General features: G+C 40.9%; 1 protein-coding gene across 2 annotated transcripts in view; it reads right to left on the reverse strand.

The window, feature by feature from the left end:
- Positions 1–8,776: 8,776 nt before the first annotated feature.
- The window catches only part of MAPK14 (mitogen-activated protein kinase 14), a 51,191-nt gene continuing 36,168 nt past the window's right edge, over positions 8,777–23,799 (reverse strand). The window contains exons 9-12 of one of the 2 annotated variants that reach the window (XM_034767464.1): positions 13,366–13,445; positions 12,705–12,783; positions 11,695–11,868; positions 8,777–11,179 (exon numbers count right to left, since the gene is read on the reverse strand). In XM_034767464.1, the coding sequence (XP_034623355.1) occupies positions 11,112–11,179; positions 11,695–11,868; positions 12,705–12,783; positions 13,366–13,445 (401 nt within the window). In that variant the 3' untranslated portion in view covers positions 8,777–11,111. Of the gene's footprint in view, positions 11,180–11,694; positions 11,869–12,704; positions 12,784–13,365; positions 13,446–18,660; positions 18,741–23,799 lie in introns of both variants that reach the window. The other variant, XM_034767463.1, reaches the window with a different exon arrangement.

A 23,799-nucleotide genomic window follows, 5' to 3' on the forward strand; every position in this document is an offset into this window, starting at 1 on the left:
GCGTCGAGCGTGGCGGTGCCGAGAACTACGTCTCGACGTTGACCGGTGCCGACGATCATATCGGTGCCGAGACGTAGAGCGGTGCCGCGAAGAAGATCTTGACCGCGAGTACGACCGGTGCCGAGACGTTCGGTGCCGGGACTGCGAGCGGCGTGGGGACCTGCTTCGGGACCTGGATCGGCGCCGAGGTTCCAGCCCTTGTGATGGAGGGCGCATCAAGGCAGGTTTCCCTCTTGACTGTACCGGGCGAGTCAACGGTGCAGTCGGTGCCGGTGGTTGAGGTGGTGCCGGCTCCGTGAGAGCTATCAAGTCTCTCGCCGCCGCGAAGGTCTCTGGAGTCGACGGGAGACACTGTATCACCGCCGGCCTCGGTGGAGACGCTATTTGCACCGGACTCGACGGCCTCGGCGCCGGAGTCGACGGTGCTGGAGGAGCCTGTTTCCGATGCTCCATCGGCGGACGCGGCTCTACCCCCGGCACTGGGGGAGCCGGCGTCTTCGGCGCGGACGTCCCCGTCTTATGGGCTTTTTTATGCCCTGGGGATAATGACCGGCGCCGCGGCACTTGCTGTGTTTGCGGTGCCGACGAGGTCCGGTGCCGGGGAGGCTTGTCTGACGCCACTCGCGTGGTCGTCATAGCCGGTGCCGCCGGGGCACTGCGCACCGAAGTGCTAGGCACCGAAGTCTGGCCCGTGGAAGGAGTGTCCGGGCTAAGTGCCGCCTCCATTAGGAGTTGCCTGAGCCGAAAGTCCCGCTCCTTCTTGGTTCTTGGTTTGAAGGCCTTACAGATCTTGCATTTGTCTGTTTGGTGGGACTCTCCCAGGCACTTCAAACAGGAGTCATGAGGGTCGCTCGTTGGCATAGGCTTAGCGCAGGAGGCGCACTGCTTGAAGCCGGGAGCGTTGGGCATGAGCCCGGGCCCGCGGCCGGGGGAGAAAGGGGGAGACGACCCCCTTAACCCCCTGAACTACAATACAACTATAACAACTTTAAAAACTATTTAACTATAAACACTAGAACTACAACTATAACTATAACTCTGAATGATCAAGTAAGCTAGGGAGAGTGGAGAACAGCTACGCCGCGCTCCACAGTTCCAACGACCGTCAGGGGCGGTAAGAAGGAACTGAGGGGGCGCCGGGTCGGCTGGGGTATATATTCAGCGCCATGAAGGCGCCACTCTAGGGGGCTCCACAGCCGACCCGCCGGTGTTGCTAGGGTAAAAATCTTCCGACGATCGTGCACGCAGCGCGCGCACACCTAATGGAATGGATATGAGCAAGCACTCGAAGAAGAACATACTTTCCTGGAAATCTTGTTCTCTGAAGGTGGCAACCCGCCAAAATATATTCAGCTGCTCTGATCCCTCCCTGTTTGGAGGGATTCTGTAACTACTGTGTTTAAAAAAACTTTTTTTTGGTAGCTGTTGCCTTTATCTTTTGAAAGGAACTTACCTAGAAAAGCAGGAGGGCAGCCCAAGAACCTGAAAAGACCAAAAATGTAAAGCTAAAAGGCTTTGTACTGGACTTCTCCTTGAAAGCATGTGATCAAAAGTGCTAATCGACAATGAGTTATTCTCAGATTTTTTTAAAAAACTTTTCTTCTAAAGATTTTGGAAAATTGCCACAGATGAAAAGAACAATCCACACAACTGTCAAAGGTAGGGAGAAGGAAAGAATAGTACTGAATGATAATAATGAGTCCTCAGTTAAAAAGGTCTCCAGAAATAGTTATACAAACACAGAAAGTTGATCCAATCAATGGTCCCTATAGTTCAGCACCAGGTAATTCAAAGTTCCAAGAACTCCAGAATGGACAATTCTGGAATCCCCTGCCCATAAGGAAAGCATCATCAAGTATTGGTTTGTCCCTGAAGCATGAGAGGTTTTATCCCAAACAAATTTTGTTACTGTGGCTATTCTCATTCATATAAATATCAACCCCTTCTTTAAATCCTATTATTTGGGCCTTGATGACAGCTAGTTGCAACAAATTCCACAGACTGATACTTTTTACAAGATGTATAAATAATTTTATTTCGTAAGTTTTGAGTTTACCATTCAATTTCATTGAATGTCCCTTTGTTCCTGCATTAGAGGGTAAATATTACCCAAGTTACCTGCTCTGTGTAATGTTATAATTAATATTTTTAATCCCATTTCTTATGCATTTTACAACATTGTTTATTTTTTGATCATCGCTATATTCTGAACATTTTTATTAACTGCCTAGAATGCCATGTGAGTTGTGACAGTTAAAATTCAGAGCCCAGCAATGTGTAGATCAAATTATTCCTTCTTGGGTACATAACTGGTTGGAAAATCGTTCCCAGAGAGTAATCATCAGTGGTTCACAGACATGCTGGAAGGGCATAATGAGTGGAGTCCCGCAGGGATCAGCTCTGGGTCCGGTTCTGTTCAATATCTTCATCAATGATTTAGATAATGGCATAGAGAGTACACGTATAAAGTTTGCGGATGATACCAAGCTGGGAGGGGGTGCAAGTGCTTTGGAGGGTAGGATTAAAATTCAAAATGATCAGGACAAACTGGAGAAATGGTCTGAAGTAAATAGGATGAAATTCAATAAGGACAAATGCAAAGTACTCCATTTAGGAAGGAACAATCAGTTGCACACACATGCAAAATGGGAAATGACTGCCTAGGGAGGAGTACTGTGGAAAGGGATCTGGGGGTCATAGTGGATCACAAGCTAAATATGAGTCAACAGTGTAACGGTGTTGCAGAAAAAGCGAACGTCATTTTGGGATGTATTAGTAGGTGTGTTGTAAGCAAGACACGAGAAGTAATTCTTCCACTCTACTCCATGCTGATTAGGCCTCAACTGGAGTATTGTGTCCAGTTCTGGGCGCCACATTTCAGGAAAGATGTGGACAAACTGGAGAAAGTCCAGAGAAGAACAACAAAAATGATTAAAGGTCTAGAAAACATGACCTACGGGGGAAGATTATAAAAATTGGGTTTGTTTAGCCTGGAGAAGAGAAGACTGAGGGGGGACATGATAACAGTTTTCAAGTACATAAAAGGTTGTTACAAGGAGGAGTGAGAAAAAATGTTGTTCTTAACCTCGGAGGATAGGACAAGAAGCAATGGGCTTAAATTGCAGCAAGGGAGGTTTAGGTTGGACATTAGGAAAAACTTCCTAATTGTCAGAGTGATTAAGCACTGGAATAAATTGCCTAGGGAGGTGGTGGAATCTCCATCATTGGGGATTTTTAAGAGCAGGTCGGACAAACACCTGTCAGCGATGGTCTAGATAATACTTAGTCCTGCCTTGAGTGCAGGGGACTGGACTAGATGACCTCTCAAGATCCCTTCCAGTTCTATGATTCTATGACTGTGCATTATCTTGTTTTTAAACAAAGAGTTTTATGCATCATTGTGCTTTCCATTCAGCTAGCTCTTTTAGGTCTCTCAGAATTACTTAGTTTTGACTATCCTAAATAATGGTCATCTGCAAACTGACTCCTCACTGTTCCCTCCTTTGTCCAGATCATTAATATATTTACCAATCCTAGCACAAAACCTGTTGCCATGGTGAAACCTGATAGTTCATTCCTACTTCCCCAACCATCTTTTATGGTAGACAATTTTTTTTTAATTAAGAAAAAGCTCTTGGTTACATTCAATCCTCCTTTGCAAAAATCCATAACTCAGTCACCCTGAGAGATTACATGGCATTTAGGCCATCTGGGAATAAATACATTAATAATGAAGCAGCTTGTTATTTATCTGTTTGTGGTAGCAACTACAGTGTGCTTGGGCTTTCCAGTGATTCAAGGGTCCCTATCCTATCGAGCTCACTCTAAGGACAGACAAGACAGGTACACAGATAAGGAGCAAGGGGAACAGTTTAAAAAAATCCCCCAAAATGTATTAGATCTAAAATTTTCCCTCTGATTTTTAGTTAGGAGGAAAACAGAGGCAAGAAAATCACGAGGGACCAAGTTCTCTAAGATCATGCACAGGAATCAAGAAATAGCTCAAGTGTAATACAAATTAGTTCCATTCAATAGAAAATGGATTTTTGCTAGGGGAAAAAAGGATGCTTGGGCACCAGTTAGAATTCTCCTTTTGAGAGATCTTTTCCCCATACTCTTTCCACATTTGGTCCCCTGAATGTTCAAATTCACAAGTATAATGTAAAGCATAGGTTTCCATCAGCAGTTCTTATTTGCCCTCAATTTTCTGTTCTTATGCTCCCGAGTGAGGAAACAACATCCATTCACTAGTGTTCACGTTCATAAAAACAGCAGTGGTTTTCAGGCTAGGGCTTTGGTATTTTTATTATATAAAGATCATTACTGGGTTGGAAAGTATTGTGTTCAGTTTGGTCTTATATGTCTATATCTCATTTACATAAATACACAAGTTTTACAAATATACATTTTTTTTAAAGTACATCAGAAGCAGGAATCCTATCAATCAGTGGGGCCACTGGACAATCAAGGTGCTAAAGGAAGGCGTACAAGGCCATTGTACACAAGCTAAATGAATTCTTTGCATCAGTCTTCACTCCAGAGGATGTGAGCGAAATTCCCACACCTGAGCCATTCTTTTTAGGTGACAAATCTGAGGAACTGGAGATGTCAACAGAAGAAGTTTTGGAACAAATTGGTAAGTTAAAGAATAAGAAGTCACAAGGACCAGATGGGATTCACCCACGAGTTCTGAAGGAACTCATATGAAATTGCAGCGTTAACAACTTTGGCATGTAACCTATAATTTAAATCAGCTTCCGTACCAGATGACTGGAGGATAGCTAATGTGACATCAATTTTTTAAAAAGGCTCCAGAGGCGATCCTGGCAATTACAGGCCAGTAAGCCTGATTTCAGTATCAGGCAAATTGATTGAAACTCTGATAAAGAACACAATTATCAGACATATAGATGAACATGATTTGTTGGGGAAGAGTCAACACAGTTTTTGTAAAGGGAAATGATGCCTCACCAATCTATTAGAATTTTTGAGGGGGTCAACAAGCACGTGGACAAGGGGAATCCAGTGGATATAGTGTACTTAGACATTCAGAAAACCTTTGACAAGTCTCTCACCAAAGGTCTTAAGCAAACTAAGCAGTCATGAATTAAGAGGGAAGGTCCTCTTGTGGATCTGTAACTGGTTAAAAAAGACAGGAAACAACAGTGTAGGAATAAATGGTCAGTTTTCAGAATGGAGAGAGGTAAATAGTGGTGTCCCCCAGGGGTCTGTACTGGGACCTGTGCTGTTCAACATCTTCATAAATAATCTGGAAAAAGGAGTAAAACAGTGAGGTGGCAAAATTTGCAGACGACACAAAATTAGTAAAGATAGTTAAGTCCAAAACTGACTGCAAAGAGTTACAAAGGGCTCTGATTAACTGTGGGACTAGGCAACAAAATTGCAGCTGAAATTCAATGTTGATAAATGCAAAGTAATGCACATTGGAAAACATAATCCCAACTATACGTATAAAATGATGAGATCTAAATTAGCTGTTACCATTCATGGAAGATCTTGGAATCATTGTGGCTAGTCCTCTGAAAATATCTGCTCACTGTGCAGCAGCAGTCAAAAAAAAAAAAAGCGAACAGAATGTTAGGAACTATTAGGAAAGTGATAGATAGTAAGACAGAAAAATATCATAATACCATTATATAAATCCATGATACGCCCACACCTTGAATACTGTGTGCAGTTCTGGTCGCCCCATCTCAAAAAAGATATATGAATTGGAAATAGTTCAGAGAAGGGCAACAAAAATGATTAGGAGTATGGAACAGCTTCCATATGAGAGATTAAAAAGTCTGGGACTTTTCAGTTTGGAAAAGAGATGACTAAGGGGGGGGGATAGGATAAAGGTCTATAAAATCATTAATGATGTGGAGAAAGGGAATAAGGAGGTGTTATTTACCCCTTCTCAAACACAAGAACCAGGGGTCACCCAATGAAATTAATAGGCAGTAGGTTTAACACAAACAGAAGTAAGTATTTCTTCACACAACGCCCAGTCAACCTGTGGAACTCATTGCCAGAGGATCTTGTGAAGGCCAAAACTATAACAGGGGTCAAAAAAGATTACCTAGAGGATAGGTCCATCAATGGTTATTAGCCAAGATGGTCAGGGATGCAACCCCATGCTCTGGGTGTCTCTAGCTTCTTCTTGCCAGAAGCCGGGAGTGGACAACAGGGGATGGATCACTTGATGATTGCCTGTTCTGTTCATTCTCTCTGAAGCACCTGGTGTTGGCCACTGTCAGAAGACAGGATACTTGGCTAGATGGACCATTGGTCTGACCCTGTATGGCCGTTACTATATTTTGTTCAAGTGTACACAGCATAGGTATAAGGGTGGAGAGGAGACTATGCAGAAGATTACTCACCTGTGTATTTATACAACTAAAGAAGTTATTGCAAAAGAAATACAAAATATTGCTTATGCATGTGCAAGTCCGGAGCTCATGTATGTAAGCAAAGCTACACAAGTCTCAAGCAATGACAGGCAGTTATGGGTTGCTAGTGACTGGGACATTACAAATGTCTAAGATGTTTCATGGCTACAGCATCTTGTTGTTGTTGAACTATTTGGTCTAGGGATAGGTCCTAATTTGTCTAATTATTTTCTAGTCAGTAGGTTTACCTCTCCATAACGGATATGCCTACTCACAGATTTCAGCTAGTCATGATAGGAGTGTTTGTCCCTGCCCTTTCAGCATCTGAGAGCTATGGCACCGGAGATGCCACCCATTTTCCTACAGGTGTGTGATCAGTTCTCAGTGAATGAGAAGGAATAGTATTTCAAGGGAATCACCTGAAATATATTAGACAATTTATTTTTAATATTGCAGTATGCTAAAAAGAACGTCTGCTCAAAGTTATGGAGGTATGAGGAACAGACTGTCCTTTAGATATATGAGGTCTCCACTCACAGTGACGTTCCTGGAAGCCTCCACAGGACAAGGATCCAGTCTGAATGAGGTCTGTGTAGCAGTGGAATGCAAAGGGATACTTAGAGACCTTATACTTATACTCTGAAGCGAACAGGATTTTCAGTCATTGCTTTTGCAAGCTTCAGCAAGAGCTACCCTTGGAATCTGCTGAAGACTGCATCTTACTGCACTACATACACATGCAGTGGTTTCAGTGACAGCTGTAGCTGCAGTCAAGGCAATAGTCCATACTAAACTGATCTGTCCACAGAAAGGAAAAAAAAGTATGAAACCAAAGATCCTTAATCACTGAAAGGCAAGTCTTTTTGGCTGACCTTGTTCATAAAGTCACTGCCTAGAGATGACACTGCAGCTTTACAGCCAAGCTGGTCTAGCTTACAAATGCACAAACTCCTCTTTAGACTAAGCAGCATAAAAGCCTCTTCATCCTCTTAGATGGAAACTAAGACAACAAAGGACAGAAATATCTAAAATGGGAGCTCTTATGTTACACAGATTTGCTACTGTAGCCGGCCAGAATGGAGTGTCCACTGAGGGTAGGAAGAATATGTACTTCAAAAGATAGTTGATGGCTTTGAAAATTCTTTGCAGCTGTCATCCTTTTCACTTGCTTTTCAGAGAATCTCAAAATTCTTTGGAAATGCTTAGAACCCTTTTATGTCTAGTTGAGTTTTGCAGCTCCTAGCAGCACTGCATTGCACATGTACACACTTAGCAGATTAATTTTTAAGGGAACTACAGCACTAGAAATGCTGTTCAAAATACTTAATACTGTATGCTGTAATGCAGACTAGCTCACCATGGTGCAGCAACTGTAGAAGCTGTAGTGTAAACAGGGTTCAGGCTTTTACCACTGTGTTTTTCTACTCCAGGGATACATTACACTGTAATAAAAATGCCTCCGCCCTGTCTGTACTACAACTGCCTTGTTTGTTGTCACCAAAAGGGGAACTTTAGCTATGAAGTTTTCTAGTGTAGAAGCCTCTGAGGGTGACCAAGCTAATCCTTTTTCCAATACAGCGAACTCCCCAACTTGTTGTTCCCTTTGACTTGGCAAAGCTAAGGTTGGAAGGTAGGTCTCTCCATCTGTCAGTTCACCTAACCTGTTCCTGTACAGTTGAACTGTACCATACAGAATACTGGCCAGTACTTTGGGATACGTTTGTTAGCATAGTGATCTATTAAACGAGTTCACTCTTTACATTTGTGTAATAAAATTTTCCCATAAAGTTTTGTCTTTGGTAATAGCCAGCTATTGTCAGGCTCTTACTAGAGATTTCCAAAAATGCAGCTTGATTTGATCAACAAGTACTACCTCTGCAAGAGTAGTATACTAGGGAACCTTATACCCTCAGAATCAGAGAGCGGCAAGGCTATGCTCCCATGATTGCACCACCTAAGTGACAATACAAGAATCAGAGAACACTCACTTGTAAATAGCAAGAGAGGAAAGAAAACAAAAATCAGAATTACTTAGAAGAGGGGCAGGCCGAGGGCAGAGTGTCAGTACTGAAACAGAGGCAAAACCTGGACCATTATGTTGGACAAACACTTCTTAAGTTTCCACTAACAGAGCTGCCTAGGAACTAGCAAGCACACTTTTCATTGGCAGACAACATTCATGGTCAAACTCTAAACTGTCTCTTTATTGATTGGAGAAGCCAGGTCAAAGGAATGTGGATACTGATTTCAGAGTAAATGGAGGAAAGGTATGCATCCCTATCAACTAGGATCCAATATGAAACCAAACATGCAATCTCTTGGAGGAGCCAAATTCACTTAAATGAAACATTTAACATTACAAGTTTGTAAGCACCAGCAGCCAATAAATCTGAAAAATAAGTTTTATTTTAAACCAGTGGTATTGTGTGACATCATATATGGCAGAACCGATTACAGCAAAGTTCATGGATACAAACAAAATAGCAGAATTTCTTTTTTGAAGTGTGTACTTCTGTTCAGAATTCAGGCAGCTGAACAGCACCGCTCTGAAAACAGGGAGTGCGTGCCACGGGAGCTCCCATTAGAGTCTGGACTTTGAAACATTCCCACTCATACATGCAATGTCTATATTTTAAAAAAATCTTGAGAAATATTTCTGCATGAAATCACACTGTAGCGTCTACACATAACATGGCTGATAAAAATAGTCTTGCTGTAGGTTTACAGATTTCCATTTAAATACCTGGACTGCAGATCCAGCAGAGAAGGAGGTTTTCTATTGTCAATTTCATTTGGTCAGGGGGAGAGTTCTGTACCCAAGGCATGAAAGAATTGCTCTCTGCACCCCATCCCAAGCTTCTCTAAGAGGGTTTGACCTAAAGAGAGATCACTGGAAAGTGTTCTAGGAAAAACTGATGGCTTTATCATCCACCTCCCACCCCTTTGTGCTGCCTCTTTATGCATAGGAATAAATACATTAAAACAGCCGCTCTCAACTCCTATATTAAAGATCCACCAGGATACAAAATACTGCAAAAGCCCTGCTCTTCCCACACAGGAGATGCCTGCAATACATGAACGAATGAAAATGCCCTTTCCCCTATATCCTAAAAAAAGGGCATCTGAGCCACCCAGGACAGCTGCAGTATACAAAATACTGAAAGACACTTTCCTCTCCCCAGTCCCTAAACATGGCCATTTCATTCACACAGGATCCCTGTAAAATACAAAATATTCTAACCAACTTTGACTTTAAACATACTCCCTTTTCCTGTTTCCTCAGGCAGAGACCAACCCACTAAAATAGCCAAAAAGCTCTTTTCCAGGAGGGTAAAATAAAATCACCTTATTAAAGTGTTAATTACACATCCACACAGATACAGACAGTGAAAGGGAGGTTCTGACTTCATGCATGCTCATTCTTTGTTTTGGACTCCAGCATTTCTAAGAAACTTCTTTTGGGGGGCAAAATAACTTCTAAGTTTGGACAATTAAATTGTCTCATGTTTATCTGCTCCTTTGAAGGACTTGTTTCATCCTTTACTCTATAAATCCAAATCTTTTGAAACCAGAGAAAAGAAAAAGGTGCATGTTTATCTGTCCCATATATTTTATCAAAGCTCCCAGAATGGCAGATATGTTCACAATGAGTTGTGCTACAAGAGGGAGGATACTGTGATTTTCCTACAGCAGAGGAACTCAGTACAGTATTTCATTGGCAGACTTACTGCCCCAGTGCCCTCCTCAAAGATAATGCAACAAAGGTAGGTCTACATGCACATACAGCTACAACATGCAAAAAAACCCCACCCCATCTTGTTAGGAATAAAGTACACAAGCACACAGACACAGCATGAATCATCTCCAGCCTCTGCCTGTGTCTACTGGGCGCTAATGCTGGGAAGCCTCAGAATGAGAGAAAAGGAAGAAAGAAGTATGGTGATTCCCAACCCAAGGGCACACAGTCTGTTGCCTTGGAAAGTATATTTCCTGGTTATAGTGTTCATGCCTGGCGACCTGCAGCCCATGGAAAGCTGTGGGCTCAGAATTCCATTCAAGAATGTTAACTCCAAACTCACTTTCACTCTTTTCCCATTCATTTAAGGCACAAAACATATTTACATTTTCAAACAAATCCTTCTCATGTTTCAAGAATCAAACCGAGATATTTATACTTTCCGCTGGTACACAATACTGGAAAGAGGCTTTGGATGTAGATCGGCCCTCTGGCATGAAACAGAAAAAGACATCACCCCAAATCTGGTGCTGCAGAAAGCAGGGGGCTCTGTTCAAGTATACAGCTACCTTCCATTATCTATAAAGTCACTTCCTCAGAGGAGAACCATTTTAATGGCAACAAATGTGACTGAGAATTAACTGAGCTTCCCTGCATTATGTCTGCCTTGCCCCAGCAGCAATGCAAATTGGTTGCTGTCTGTTACTCTGGAAGGGCTTAAAAAAAAAAAGTGAGTGACAAATAGATCTTCAGAGGCTTGTCCTAAGCTGTACACAGAATACAAGATAGCATGCAGCATGTTTACATACAGTCAGCCTTCCTCCCTCCCCCCATTCAATACACACACACAAACACGCACACAAAACCCCTCCACCAAGGAGAATATCTTTCTGTCAAGAGGCACTTGAATGATATTTGGAGAGTCCCTATGAAAAGGCCTTCCCCTCACAGTGAAGTGGGACAAACAGAAGAGAGGCAGTTTCTCAGGACTCCATCTCCTCTTGGTCAAGCGGCGGTGGCACAAAGCTGACTACTTCATCATAAGTCAGACCTGGAGGGGAAAGAGTGACAAACTTAATACAGCAAGACTGAAATTTTATAACACAGCTTCTGTTGGATTCCAATGCTCGGAGCCACATTTCAAAAAGAAAACATGCTCTAGATATTCTGAGCAAAAAAAGCCAATGGGCTGATATGCCAAATCAGTCTACATCAGAATGTTACTTCCAGAATGCCAGCACGATATACTTTTGCAGTCTCCAAAGGGTTGAACTGCATAGTCTGCATGAACTGATATTTGTATTACCAGCTAAGAGATGACTGTATTCATTCTATACACAGCATGTCACCAGAACAGTACAAGGTATTCCCAATGAATGAAGAGGCAACAAAACTAATGAGATCCTATATCAGCGCATACAACGTTTCTATCATCTCCCTCTCATGCTCTCCACCTCCAAAGGTTTGCTCCAACCAACCACAAAAGCTATAGTTCGATGTTAGCTCATGGCATCTGCTGTAAGATATGCAGCTTGCCTCAGTAATTCCTCCTTTCACAGGACTCACTTTTCCATTCCTCAATCTCGAGTTCTCTGCTTTCAAAGGACTGGTCATAGGGGTCTGCCACTGGTTCATCATCTGGATCATGGTACTGAGAGAAGTAGCCATGGGCCAGTGCCTCGGCTGCAGTAATTCGCTTGTCTGTGTCCAGCACCAGCATCTTCTCCAGCAAGTCCACAGCTATCAGAGCCCCGAGACAGAGAAAAGAATGACGTTTTACACACAGGGAGCCATCAAAACACTTTATTCTAAGGCTCAAGTTTATATAAGTACCACCTAAGGAAGTTTGTAGTTTTTCATGAAACCCCGCCCCCATCCTTTCAAGGTATATGAGGCATCTCCATATTGAACTACTCCATAGTCAAAAACAAACATGAGTGAACAAATCTCAGTATTCCAAGATATGCTAGCATTCAGCTTCACACTTCCTCATTACAAGATTTTACAGACAGCAGGAGTGATAGCTTTTAAAATGGCAATTAGTCAAAGAATATACAGCAGTGGATTCTACTTTTAATATAGACACCACCAGCTAGTTGTATGGGACAAAGCCAAGAACAAGTGTTTCTCCCTCTCCTCAGCAAATACTCTGGATTATAATTAAGATCTGTATTAAAAAATGCAGAAGCAGCTCCCTGGAAGTCAGTGCCAAGCAGCTAGCTGAAACATTAACTGGTAAATATCTCCTACTTTAGAGGCCCAAATAAAAGTGTCAAGGACTTTAAATTTTATATTTAACTAGCGACTTATACCAGGGATTATTAGTCATGCTGCAATCTTTATTTTATACATCTTGTTGTGGAAAAAAGTTCCTAATGGTCTATTAGAATGGTGTTCTTAAAAGTAGATGGAACTGCTGACTCACTCACTTCCCCTCTCCACCACCAAGAACCCTTCTAAACAAATCCATCCTCACACTAATCCAAAGGGAAAATCCCAAGTCTCCAAATCAATGAGCAAGACCGAACAATATCTGCCACTAAATCCCCTTCCAGGAGAAGTGCTGCAAGCCTTACCCAGTGGATTGGCACCAATAAACACATTTTCAAAGTTCATCTTTGGCATGTAGGACAAAGACTGGATGTAGTTTCTTGCCTGTGGAAATAAATGTTTTGTTAAAGAACATCTCCCAGCCACCAAGATGTGGAATGCGCCTCAATTTGTCAGAAGTATTTTGTTGTGTATACACTGCCTACTTTAATTCTCCTGCTCTCACCTCTGTGACTCTTATTAGGCACATCAATTTTATCCTCTCTCACCTACCAACCACCCATGGTGGGGGGAAGGGGTTAGAGATAATGACAATCAGAACTTGCTCCATGGTTTGTGCAAAAGTGGAAACAAAGTACAGCCCAGAGATCTATTGCAAAAGCTTACTGCCTCCTCTAAGAGACATAAGAAGTATATCATATACATCTTCATGGTATCCAGTGGCAAATCATTCAACTGTTAAGTGATACTCTAAAAACAACAACTCATTCAGGTTCTCCTACATCCCAGAGGCTGACAAGTTTAGTCTGCACTGTTCTAGTTTGAAATTCGCTTTAGGGTTGTTTTAAAGTCTTGCTGTAGCAGGCAGTTATCTTAGTGCCCATCCCATGCCTCATGCAAGCATTTAGTGAACCCAAGAAATGGTGACCTGAATTGCAAACCCCTGTACATCCTGTCAGGTCTCACCTCATGGCTGGGCATCCTGTTAATCAGATATGCAGGGGGTGTTCCCGTCAGACGCATGATCTGCTGAAGCTGGTTAATATCTTAGGTGCCTAGTCAAGGGCTTTGTTAAGAACAGTGCAAAAAATCATTTTAAACATAGAAACACAGCTGCATACAAACTATTTCTTGTGCCCCCCTACAAGGCACAGATCAAACAGGCAAGAACCACTCAATCTGTCAGACATACTTGTGAGGTTTAGTGATGCGGACTAGTGAGCAGCTAAAGGAAGTGATTCCTAATTCTCAATTGCTAATAGCCTGTCAGCACAAACAGGCACAAGTTTAACAGCCAAACTCAAACTTAATTCACAGATTTGCCTCCTTGAAACTTCTCAACAGTTTACCCAGGCTATTGCATTCACATGTGGCCACTGAACAAACTGATCCTCTGAACTGGCTTTAAATGCATAGCTTTACTGACTTACTGCACAGGAAGCTGTCAAGACCCTTGTGGCCTAGATGCTGGTGATATTAGCTCAGCAACTGGCACCTTCCCTCTGAACAGCTACGCAGACAGTGTGATATGTGGGTGAGGTGATGGTAGACAACAAATGCAGGGTTAGCAAGACATTAGCATTGCACAAAATAAAATATTAGCCGATGTCACTGAACAAAAGTGGAGAGAGTTTAACAGCAACTAAAATGAGGCAGAAAACCCTGCCGGGGACAAATGCAAAGAACAAAGCAAATCCAGAGCTTGTTATAGGAACATCACCCCTGCCCCACACATAAATCCCCATCAATTTAGCTCGAGGTTATCTTCATACAGTACAAAACAGAGCAGTGTCAATACTTTCCTGTATTTTATGCAAAAGATTCTTAGTGTGGACTTAGATAAAAGGAACTCTGCTTTTCCTTCATAGAAGTAAACCAATGTTGCTCAACTCAGTGCCTATATTCTGAAAAATTCCTCCTGATATACAAACTAATCTAGCCCCCTTGACCTTTCCCAGTCTCTATCACACCCATTGTTCTCACACCACTGGCACAGAGTGGCATCACCATCTTCAAATCATGCCTCAAACGTTCTCTCTTCACTTCATTTTCTTCCTTCCCAAAATATGGTTTGCAGTGTTGTTGTAGCTGTGTTGGTCCCAGGATATTAAAGAGACAAGGTGGGTGAGGTAATATCTTTTACTGGAATTGGTCCAAGAAAAAGAAAGATTACTTCACCCACCCGGACTTCCCAATATCTGTCACTTTTTCCTAATGCTATCTCTAAATCTAAAATGCAGGGCTTGTTCACATGAACATTTAGTTTGCAGTAACCTGGTGTGTGTGAATCTATCATGCTTTAACCTTCCACTGACAACTGTCCATGCAGACCCTGCTGAGGTCCATTAACAGTTGGTTAATGACCCCTGATCTAGTCCTCATCAGCAGTATCCACACAGATAGTCCATGGCAGATTAAAATTTGATCTTGCTGCAGACTAATTGTTTGTGTAGACAAACCCTGAATTATTCACCTGTTTAACCTAACCCTTCCTTCCTTCACCTCATCCAGTCTCTCCTCAGCCTACAGGTGGTAGTTTCAATGACAGCCAAAATATTCTCCTCCCCTTAGCACCTTTAGTTTCTCCCAATCTGACACCAAACAAAATCAACCACATTCTTGGCCAGATCAATAATTTCTCCTGCAGGATCAACTGCTTAGTCATCAATGCATAATTTAAATTTAATCTCCAATTCACCAAAACTTTTTTGGACCTCTTTTCCAGACTATTATAGCTATCACCTCAAGTACTACCCTATACCTTCTGCCCTTTGGGTCAATCCTATCCCTCGGTGGTTCTTCTCCCAAACTTCCGCAGTTCAGAACACTACGACATGCTTGCATATGTGTCAGCTACCTTGACAATCTAGGGACACAGTAGTCCACCTACCCGTAAGTCCCAATATAACATTGAACTTGAATCCTGAAGGACTTGGGGTCATCAACAGGGGAAATATTGATGTACCAAACAAAAAAAAGTCATAGTTTAGTAAAGGGCTTAGAAAGGCTACTTAGTCCTACAAGACCCCTCTCTAATCTGTAACATTTTAATCATTCTGCGATTTCTAAAGTCACTGAAACTCCTCACTCAACTCTTCAAACACTCTCACTGCATGCCTTCATTTATCTGCCTTCTCTACCCTTCCTGCCACAAACTGCAAAGAGTTTGATATTTTCCTCCATGTAAACAGCATCCATTCAGCATCACATCACAATCATCTCTATCCTCCTAACTTTATTTCTCTTCAAGTAGACCTACCACAGGGGAGTATGGGGATAGTTAGTTAACCTCAAGGGCTCTCTTGCATGAAGTTCAGCCGGATCCTAAAATCTATTATCTCTCTTATTCAACATTTATATGAGGCTGATGGGGAAGTTAGTGAGATATCAATGGGTTGCAACCCACACACTACATCCTTGAAATTCAGCTCCACATCGTTCATCAGTTCAATCACACTGCTTTTTCAGTGTCTATCTGAGAATCACGGCTAACAGGGCGAAGTCCACTCCAAATTAGTCTGAGGTGATAATGGTAGTCTGAAGAAAACTATCAAAGGAAATGGAGAAGGTACCCTTTCCGCTGAATGGGACGGTCCACCCATCTTTTGTAACTCAGATTTGCGACCTAGGATGCTTATTGGATCCTGGGCTGCTTCTATATATTCAAATATGCAAGTGTATTCAAATGGGCTTCACCTCTATGTCTGAGAAGAGATCTTCGAGCTAACAGTCTGTAAATGAGATATCAGGAGCTGGTGACAGTGGCGGGCCCTCAAGTCTGGAATTCAATTCTTTGCTGTGGCCCTGGCTAAACTATGAAGAAAGTTTGCATTTAAAAATGTGTTACTTTATCTAACATGTTTTTAAACACAAAGAAATTAAGGTTGACCATGACAAGTTAACACATCTTTAAAAGTGTTAAATCTTGTCTAAACCAGTGTTTAAAGTCATGTTAATACACCCATAATACCTAATGTGTTTTAAAACAACCTATTTCTCTAGGCTAGACAAGGCCAGTGTTTTTACTTAATGATCTTCTCAAGATCCTGCAAGGCATATTTATTCAGGCTTTTCCTGAAGGAGATATATTGCCATTTTCATGCCGTTTTCCCCACATATTCGTTTAAATTGTGATGTAGTTTTTAAATTCCACCCAGCTCCTGCTAAAATTGCCAATATTCCCCCACCAAAACTGCTCACTCTAAAACTGCCACCTCCACTCTAGAGACCATATCTCTACATCTCTTCATGACTCCCATAGGCATAACTATCCCTGTCATGCTAAAAACCACAGCTATCACATCACAAAGAAACCCACCAAATCAAATTGCTATTAGCTATCTCAGCACAATATTGGAGAAAAATGTCATCTCTTCAATAGCTTCACCATGTGAGGCATCCATGAATGCCAGTTGGTTTCTGCACCATCTCCTCAGTCTTTGACCATAATGTAATGTTTGACATTACTGACCATACCATACTCCTAGAACACTACCTCTGGTGTATCTGCACCCCAGGCTTTGCTTTACTTAAAGGAGACAATACTACACCACTATAGAAGTATCCAACAAGGCTTTGTTCTCAACCCTCTTCTCCTCTCCATCTACCTCCCCTTACTAGTGTTCAGCATTTCATAAACATTCCAGTACCATTTTTATGTTGAGGTCAGTGAAAACTTGAGCAAAGTGTCCTCTCTCAATTTATACTCTGCCTACCTGCTCGAACACATCACTCAATTATGCTTAACTTCCTTCAATCACCATAAAAGATGGCTATCCTCTTACTTGACAAGGGGAATACCATTAATTACATCTATCTAGCTCATCTCAATTCTGAACATGAGTTCACTTCTCAGATTTGTAATACTGCAGTCACTAAGATACATTTTCTTTGCAACTCTGCAAGTCTGAGTACTATAACTTCAATAAAATGACAGCTACAGTGATACTCATTCTGTGAATTGCTCACTGATTTCATGCCTTATTGTGAGTCCTTTTATGTCCTCCCCCAAATTTACCCACACCCAAAGTTCTGTTGATTCACAATGCTTCAGCCCACCGGATCTTCAGGACATCCCTTGGCCACCGAGATCTAGCTCTCCCTATACCTGACCTGTTCAGTTCTGGCCTCATCTGACTTCTCGCATGTCTAATAGAGGTCAAACCTTTCCTGCTCCCACATATATGATATATGAAATAGTCTACTCATCCCCCACCAAACTGATCCTCTGATTCTTTAACAAGTACCTCAATACCATTTTTCTGCAGCTTGCCACTAGAAACCTGCAAGCCAGTTCATTACATCAGTATTTACTATGCATTAGCAACCCATTACCTTCTGCTACTCCCTCCCCTTCCCCATATACTCTCTTTAAAAAAAAAAAATTGGAATATCCCCTTGGTGTAACTTCTGTGCATTTTAATTTTGTGAACAGGTAAAATTAAGTGTGATTTATTTTATACTTTGCCTCCCCAAAGAGGTTCATAATCCAGGAACAAACATTTGTACATGGCAAAGGTGGTAGGAAAGACTGAAGACACTGGTCATCATTTAAATAGGAGTCTGTCTAAATAAAGATTCAGTGGTCATAGATACATGCTGGCAAAAGTACAGTGAAAATTAACACATCCATTAGCACAGCATGACTGTCTGAAGTAGCTAGGCTGGTTGTGCACTTCTTCCGTAGTGGCCATCTCTTTCCTAATTTAGCACCTGCAATGCCGTTTGGATTTTATGCTCTGAAAACAAAAGTCTCAGTGGTGGCAGTAGCAGCAGCTCATTCTGCTGTCAGATGAAAGGCTGCTTTGGGAAGAACACACAAACTCCCATAGAGAAATTGCACATGTTTAGATGTCATGCTCATTTTTGGATGGGATCATTTGCCCATAGAGAGTCCCTTGGACAGGCAATCTGGAGAAACAGTGATTGGTGTAAGTCCCAAGATCCCAACCATAAGAGGTGCTTCTCCAGTAGTGTCTGCCCGTGTGATCCTTTGTGAAGTACAGACCCACAAAAAGAAGTCAGGAAAACGTAAAGTGAGCTGGGAAAGAGGAGTTCACACCATGGGTAGGGCAGGAGGAAGAGATCTCAGGCAAAATATGAACTCACGGACACCCCAAGAGAGAAAAATGAAAAAAGGAAAAGACCAAAAATCCAGAAAAAAGATCACAAGGTACAGACAGACTACGAGAGGGCAGAACAGAGGTAGAAAACACACGGACTCCCAAAAGGGCAGATATTACAATCAAAGTATAAACTCACAGACTCTGAGGAGATTTTCTTCAAAAGCTCAGGCCCTGGGGTTCCAACGAGTCTCAAAATGAGCTTCAACTGATCAATATCTAATGGTGAACCATAAAGGAAAATGCTGGGACAAATCAAAATGAAAAAAAAAGTTCAGAGTATCAGCCTAATGAAGCTGGAGAGTTAAGGTCTAACAAGACCTTATCTGAATAGTCATTTAAAGCAAACTTTATACATTCCTTCTGTATAAAGTTAAACATCCCCACACGATGCACTTGTGTCTAAATTATTTACATTAAACAACTGGACCACAAATGTGCACACGTGCATTGAGCAGAGTTGATCACTTACACTTGACTGCCATGAACAATGCACAGCAGACATTGAAGACAAAACTTTTGTCTCACCGGCAAGGCTTAGTTCACATGCTCACTCCACCCTTTAACATCCACCCAGAGCTTTAGTAGCTAGCAATATTAAGCACATTAGTAATAGATGCAGTAAAGCAGAAGGCTGGCAAGTGTAGGTGCTAGTATGCAACAATACATAGCCATTTGCAATTGACTGCTGAGACAGTCTGACCACTTGTGACAAACTCCGGATGTCACAGAATGACTGGAACTTGCTTGCTGTCTAGAGTTGTTCTAGCAACCTAAAAACTGATCTGCTGCACCCTTCTCCCACTTCCCATGCTGCATGCCAAACTGCAGAACGTTAAAGAGGCCAACATAGCCAGCAGAGGGTGCTTACTTCCTACTGGCTTCTTTTAGAAAATATGAAGTGGACTACAGCATCTTGTTTCAACACTGCTGCCAAAATAAAACAAAAACAAACTAACAGGCAGAAGCTTTGCAAAAACAGGGCCTGAAAGTCCCCAAAGCTGTATATCTGTATGATGAAAAGCTTTGTGCTTCCAATGGGACTGCTGATCTAGAATGGACACAATGCCCAGTCCAAAACAGAGCTACTATCAAGTAATTTAGACAACTGAGCTGCTCTCTTTGAAAAGGCAGAAAATAAATCTTTAAGAAATCTAAAATAATGTACATGGAGAAATCTGTTAAAATGCTATCAGAGGGATAGGCATGTTAGTCTGGATCTGTAAAAAGCGACAGAATCCTGTGGCACCTTAGAGACTAACAGAAGTATTGGAGCATAAGCTTTCGTGGGTGAATACCCACTTCTCAGGACTCTCTGTCGCTTGTTAAAATACTGTTACAGGTCTGATAGTCACAAGAATAAAGAGCCAGACTGGACATCAACTTTTTTAAAAATTGGGAGCAATCTTATTCCATCTCTAAATTGCTCTAGTATGCTGCTGTCCAAATCCCATTAGTGATTTCAGACTACATCATTCAAGTTTGTTTCTGGAATATCATACTCTTAAAATTGCATTAACATAGTTATGGGTTTTTCTTTAAATACAAGATAATCTTTTTAGGCAGCATTGTTCACCACAAGGGAAACAATGCCATGCTGATCTCATAAATGCAGTTGCAATTGTATCTCATTACATGGCATCTCTTTACTCAAATGCCACAAAGCATACATTACTACAAAGTATTCTTACAACTTGCATTTTGCATATATTAGAGTACAATTCTTACTACAAAAGTCTTCAAGTGGTGGAAACATTTAAATTAAATTTTGCCTATGCCCAGGGGTTGTTTTTCAAATAGCTATTTTTAAAACGAGCCTTGTACTCCTAAAATGCATCTGCTGATATTAGGGACTCATTGCAAGTCCAATTCTACTTGTTAAAGCCATACTTTGACTAAAGCTTGGTCTACAATAAATGCATCTAAAATGGATAGAAAAATCTATGCTATAACATACTTTGACAAACAGATGAGTTGATGTTTCATTCACTTTCAAAAAGTTCACTTTGATTAAATTGATTGTTTATCAAGTTTGAATCAAACATTACAGCTAATGATCACATACATGTTCCTGTAATCACTGAACTGCAAACTCTTAGGCATCAAAACTTATAATGGAATAAGAGATTTCTGTCATATAATTAGCAGAAGACTGCTATAGTTAATACTATCAGCTATATTTAAATGGCCCTGATGAAAGTCAATTTAAGACAGCCATTATACCCTTCACTCATGCTCTTTTGCAAGAAAAACATTTGTGCAAGCTAAGGACTGCCTGCATGCCTTCATTTTGATTTGATATTCTTTGGTTTATTTGTATTTTTTAAATTTAAATTCCTTTTTAAGCGTGTTTCAAAATCAAGCTTAAGACTATCAGAATTATGGATTTGGGCCGCTATTTAAAATGCATTACCCAAAAGGAGACAGTATGGTACTGAAATTGAAATATAGAGCCAGAATGAAGTGTGTATGTTTATGCACATTAAGAAATATGGGAATAGTTGCTGTGCATATAGATTCATTGAGTTTAAGACCTAAAAGGATCATAGGACCCTCCTGTATAATAGTCAGTCACTAAAGACAAAACAGAGGCCGTGACCACTTGTGATCATTAAAGACTCCATGACTTTTCATTAAGCGAAACAGTAATGTCCTGGATGTCTTGAGTAAATTCAAAATGTCAAAAGTATTCTGAAAGATCTAAATATTCCCTGAAGTTTTAGCTGAGCAAGATCTTCACTTTTTGTCCTAAACTACTAGAGCATTGCTGTGCTCTTGTGGTTGCAAGAGAAGATACCCATGTATAATTTACAAATGCAGGACATGTCCATTTAGGGAAGTCTACATCAGTGTGTTCGAACCTGGGTGGATACACCTGCACAGATATCCCTAATCTAGATAAGACCAAGTATTTGAAAGAAATGTGAAGTATTAATGTTAAATTTGCCCAGTGTTATTTTAAGATGCAAAAAAGGCTTGATTTATAAGTGTGAAAGAACTGAACTAAAGTGAAAGTCAGAAGCATTTTTTATTTTGGTAGTTACACTTTAAAAACTCAATAACTATTTGGCACTCACAAAGATGATTTGATCTATTTTATGAAAAATAGATCCAGTATATAATTTTATAAATAAAGAAAAATATTTACTACTGTGTCTAAATTTTAAGATCCTCTTATTTTTAAATCTTACCTGATAAAGAAAAGATGATCAAAAAAGAACTGCAATAGTGCTAGGGTTTGAACTCCTTAACTGAATTACCCATTCACAACAAACCCAGAGTGCTGGCTTTGATCTGGTGTGTGAACACAGGTGTACAGATGACGCTATTGCACATAGTGTGCTGTCTGCCGTGTCAACCCTATTCTCAGGAGACAGCAAGGTATTAGAAGTTACTAGAAATTTCCAAAGTGTATTACACTTCAAGTACCTTGGTAGCTCCCAAAAGCAAAACTAATGTGCTGAGTGGACATTGCAGCATGCAAACATGTAAACTATTCCATCTAGTTTAGGCCTACCATCTGTATCCCACTGAATTACAAGCATAGCCTTAACTAACGGGGCAAGTGGTGCCAGAGTGAAGTGAACGCTGAACATTTACACACCAAATTAACAAAGTTAGTAAACACACAAAGCAAAAGGAAAACAAAAACAAAACACAAAAACTCACAAGAAGAAAAGTGTATGGAAAGGGAAAGCAGAGCATGCAAACCTCAAAAGGGATCGCCACAGGCTCTCCGAGGACTCAAGTCCCAATGATCCTGAAATGCAGAAAACAATCAATCTTCCATCATCATCATCAGCAGACACTGCAAGATTACAGGAGCTTATCCAAGCAAAGCATGTCCAAAGAATACTTGAGAGGCTAGACAAGCAGAGCAAAATGTACCAAGAGACCATGTAATTTCCAACTGGTTCATTTTCAACATGAAACTTCTGTAGAACAGCACGTGATTGGACGGCAAAAAAATTATATATATATTCATCACAGAATTTAACGGAATACAGTCAATTTAACAGTCAGAGAAATATAATTTTGTCTATACTGTTATAACGAACGTCCAAGATTCCCAACAGTGAAAGAAATGTTTGTTTCCTTTTGCACATGATAGTACTTTGTACAGAGAAAACAGCAAATCAGCTTCCTCTCTTATTTGTGTGGATCAGTCACACTGAAAAAGCGGTGATAAAAATGTTTTTAATCAATGGGAAAATATGCTTGTAAAAGCACAAATATTAGTATTAAACATAAGGGAAGATTACAAAGATCTGAAATCACTTAATTCATTTTCTGAAGATGACTGAATTTCAAGAGGACAGTGAATGATTAATCTGATTGTGTGTCAGTGAGAAATTAAGGTTTTCGGTCAATTACAGCCCTTGAACTTATTCCCATCACCCCAAAATTTTCTGCATCTGTTGATTATTTCCCTATAACTCTTCCCTCATCAAAAAAGATTTTACTAACTTTAGAACCTCACACATTTGATCTCTGAGTTTCACCCCAGAGGTAACCAAGACAAAGATAACACTTTAGAGACTTAATGTTCCCACTGTACATATAATTATAGAAACTGTGGCTAATCTCTTGAATAATAAATCCCCAATGCTGAATACGTTGGGAGCTCAGGGCACTGATCTTAACAAATGCAGAAGATCTGGGTGTGTCACTACCTTTAGTTCCTTGTTGCTGTCTATGCAGGACCAAGTCAAAGTTTGGGAGGGTGTTAGCCCCCTTTTATATCTTTGGCCTGAGGTGTAAAGGCTTAGGTACACACATAACCTCCAACAGAAACTGTTTTCCAGAACATGCTAGCCTCACGTGCATAGGATATGCATGTTACTTAAGGTGGGAATCCATGCAGGCAATGCTCAAAGAACTACTAAAGGCTTTCTATATCTGTGGAGGAGGTGGGGGAAAGGCCTCAATACCTTTATATAAAATCAAGCACTGATTAGGAGAAAAGCATCATGATGTGACAAATTATCAACATGTGTGAAAGAATGCAAGCGTTCAAGACAAAGAATTGCAAGTATCTGCAGGAAATATATAAACTAGTAAAGCACCTTAGCATGACACAGGGAAAGGACAGGATTTCCTAAAATCAAACTTGATTTTGCACAGTAGTTATACACTTATAATGCATATTTTAAAAAGTCAGAGGAAAGTCTCTCAGACTTGGAAGGAGAGATTTATCTATTTTGCTCAGTACAGTAAAGTACACACAGAGATGTATTTCCTGGCATTTAACAAAACATCTAACTCTTATACAGCACTT

This window comes from Trachemys scripta, chromosome 4, assembly GCF_013100865.1.
Source record: "Trachemys scripta elegans isolate TJP31775 chromosome 4, CAS_Tse_1.0, whole genome shotgun sequence".
Taxonomy (NCBI): domain Eukaryota; kingdom Metazoa; phylum Chordata; order Testudines; family Emydidae; genus Trachemys; species Trachemys scripta.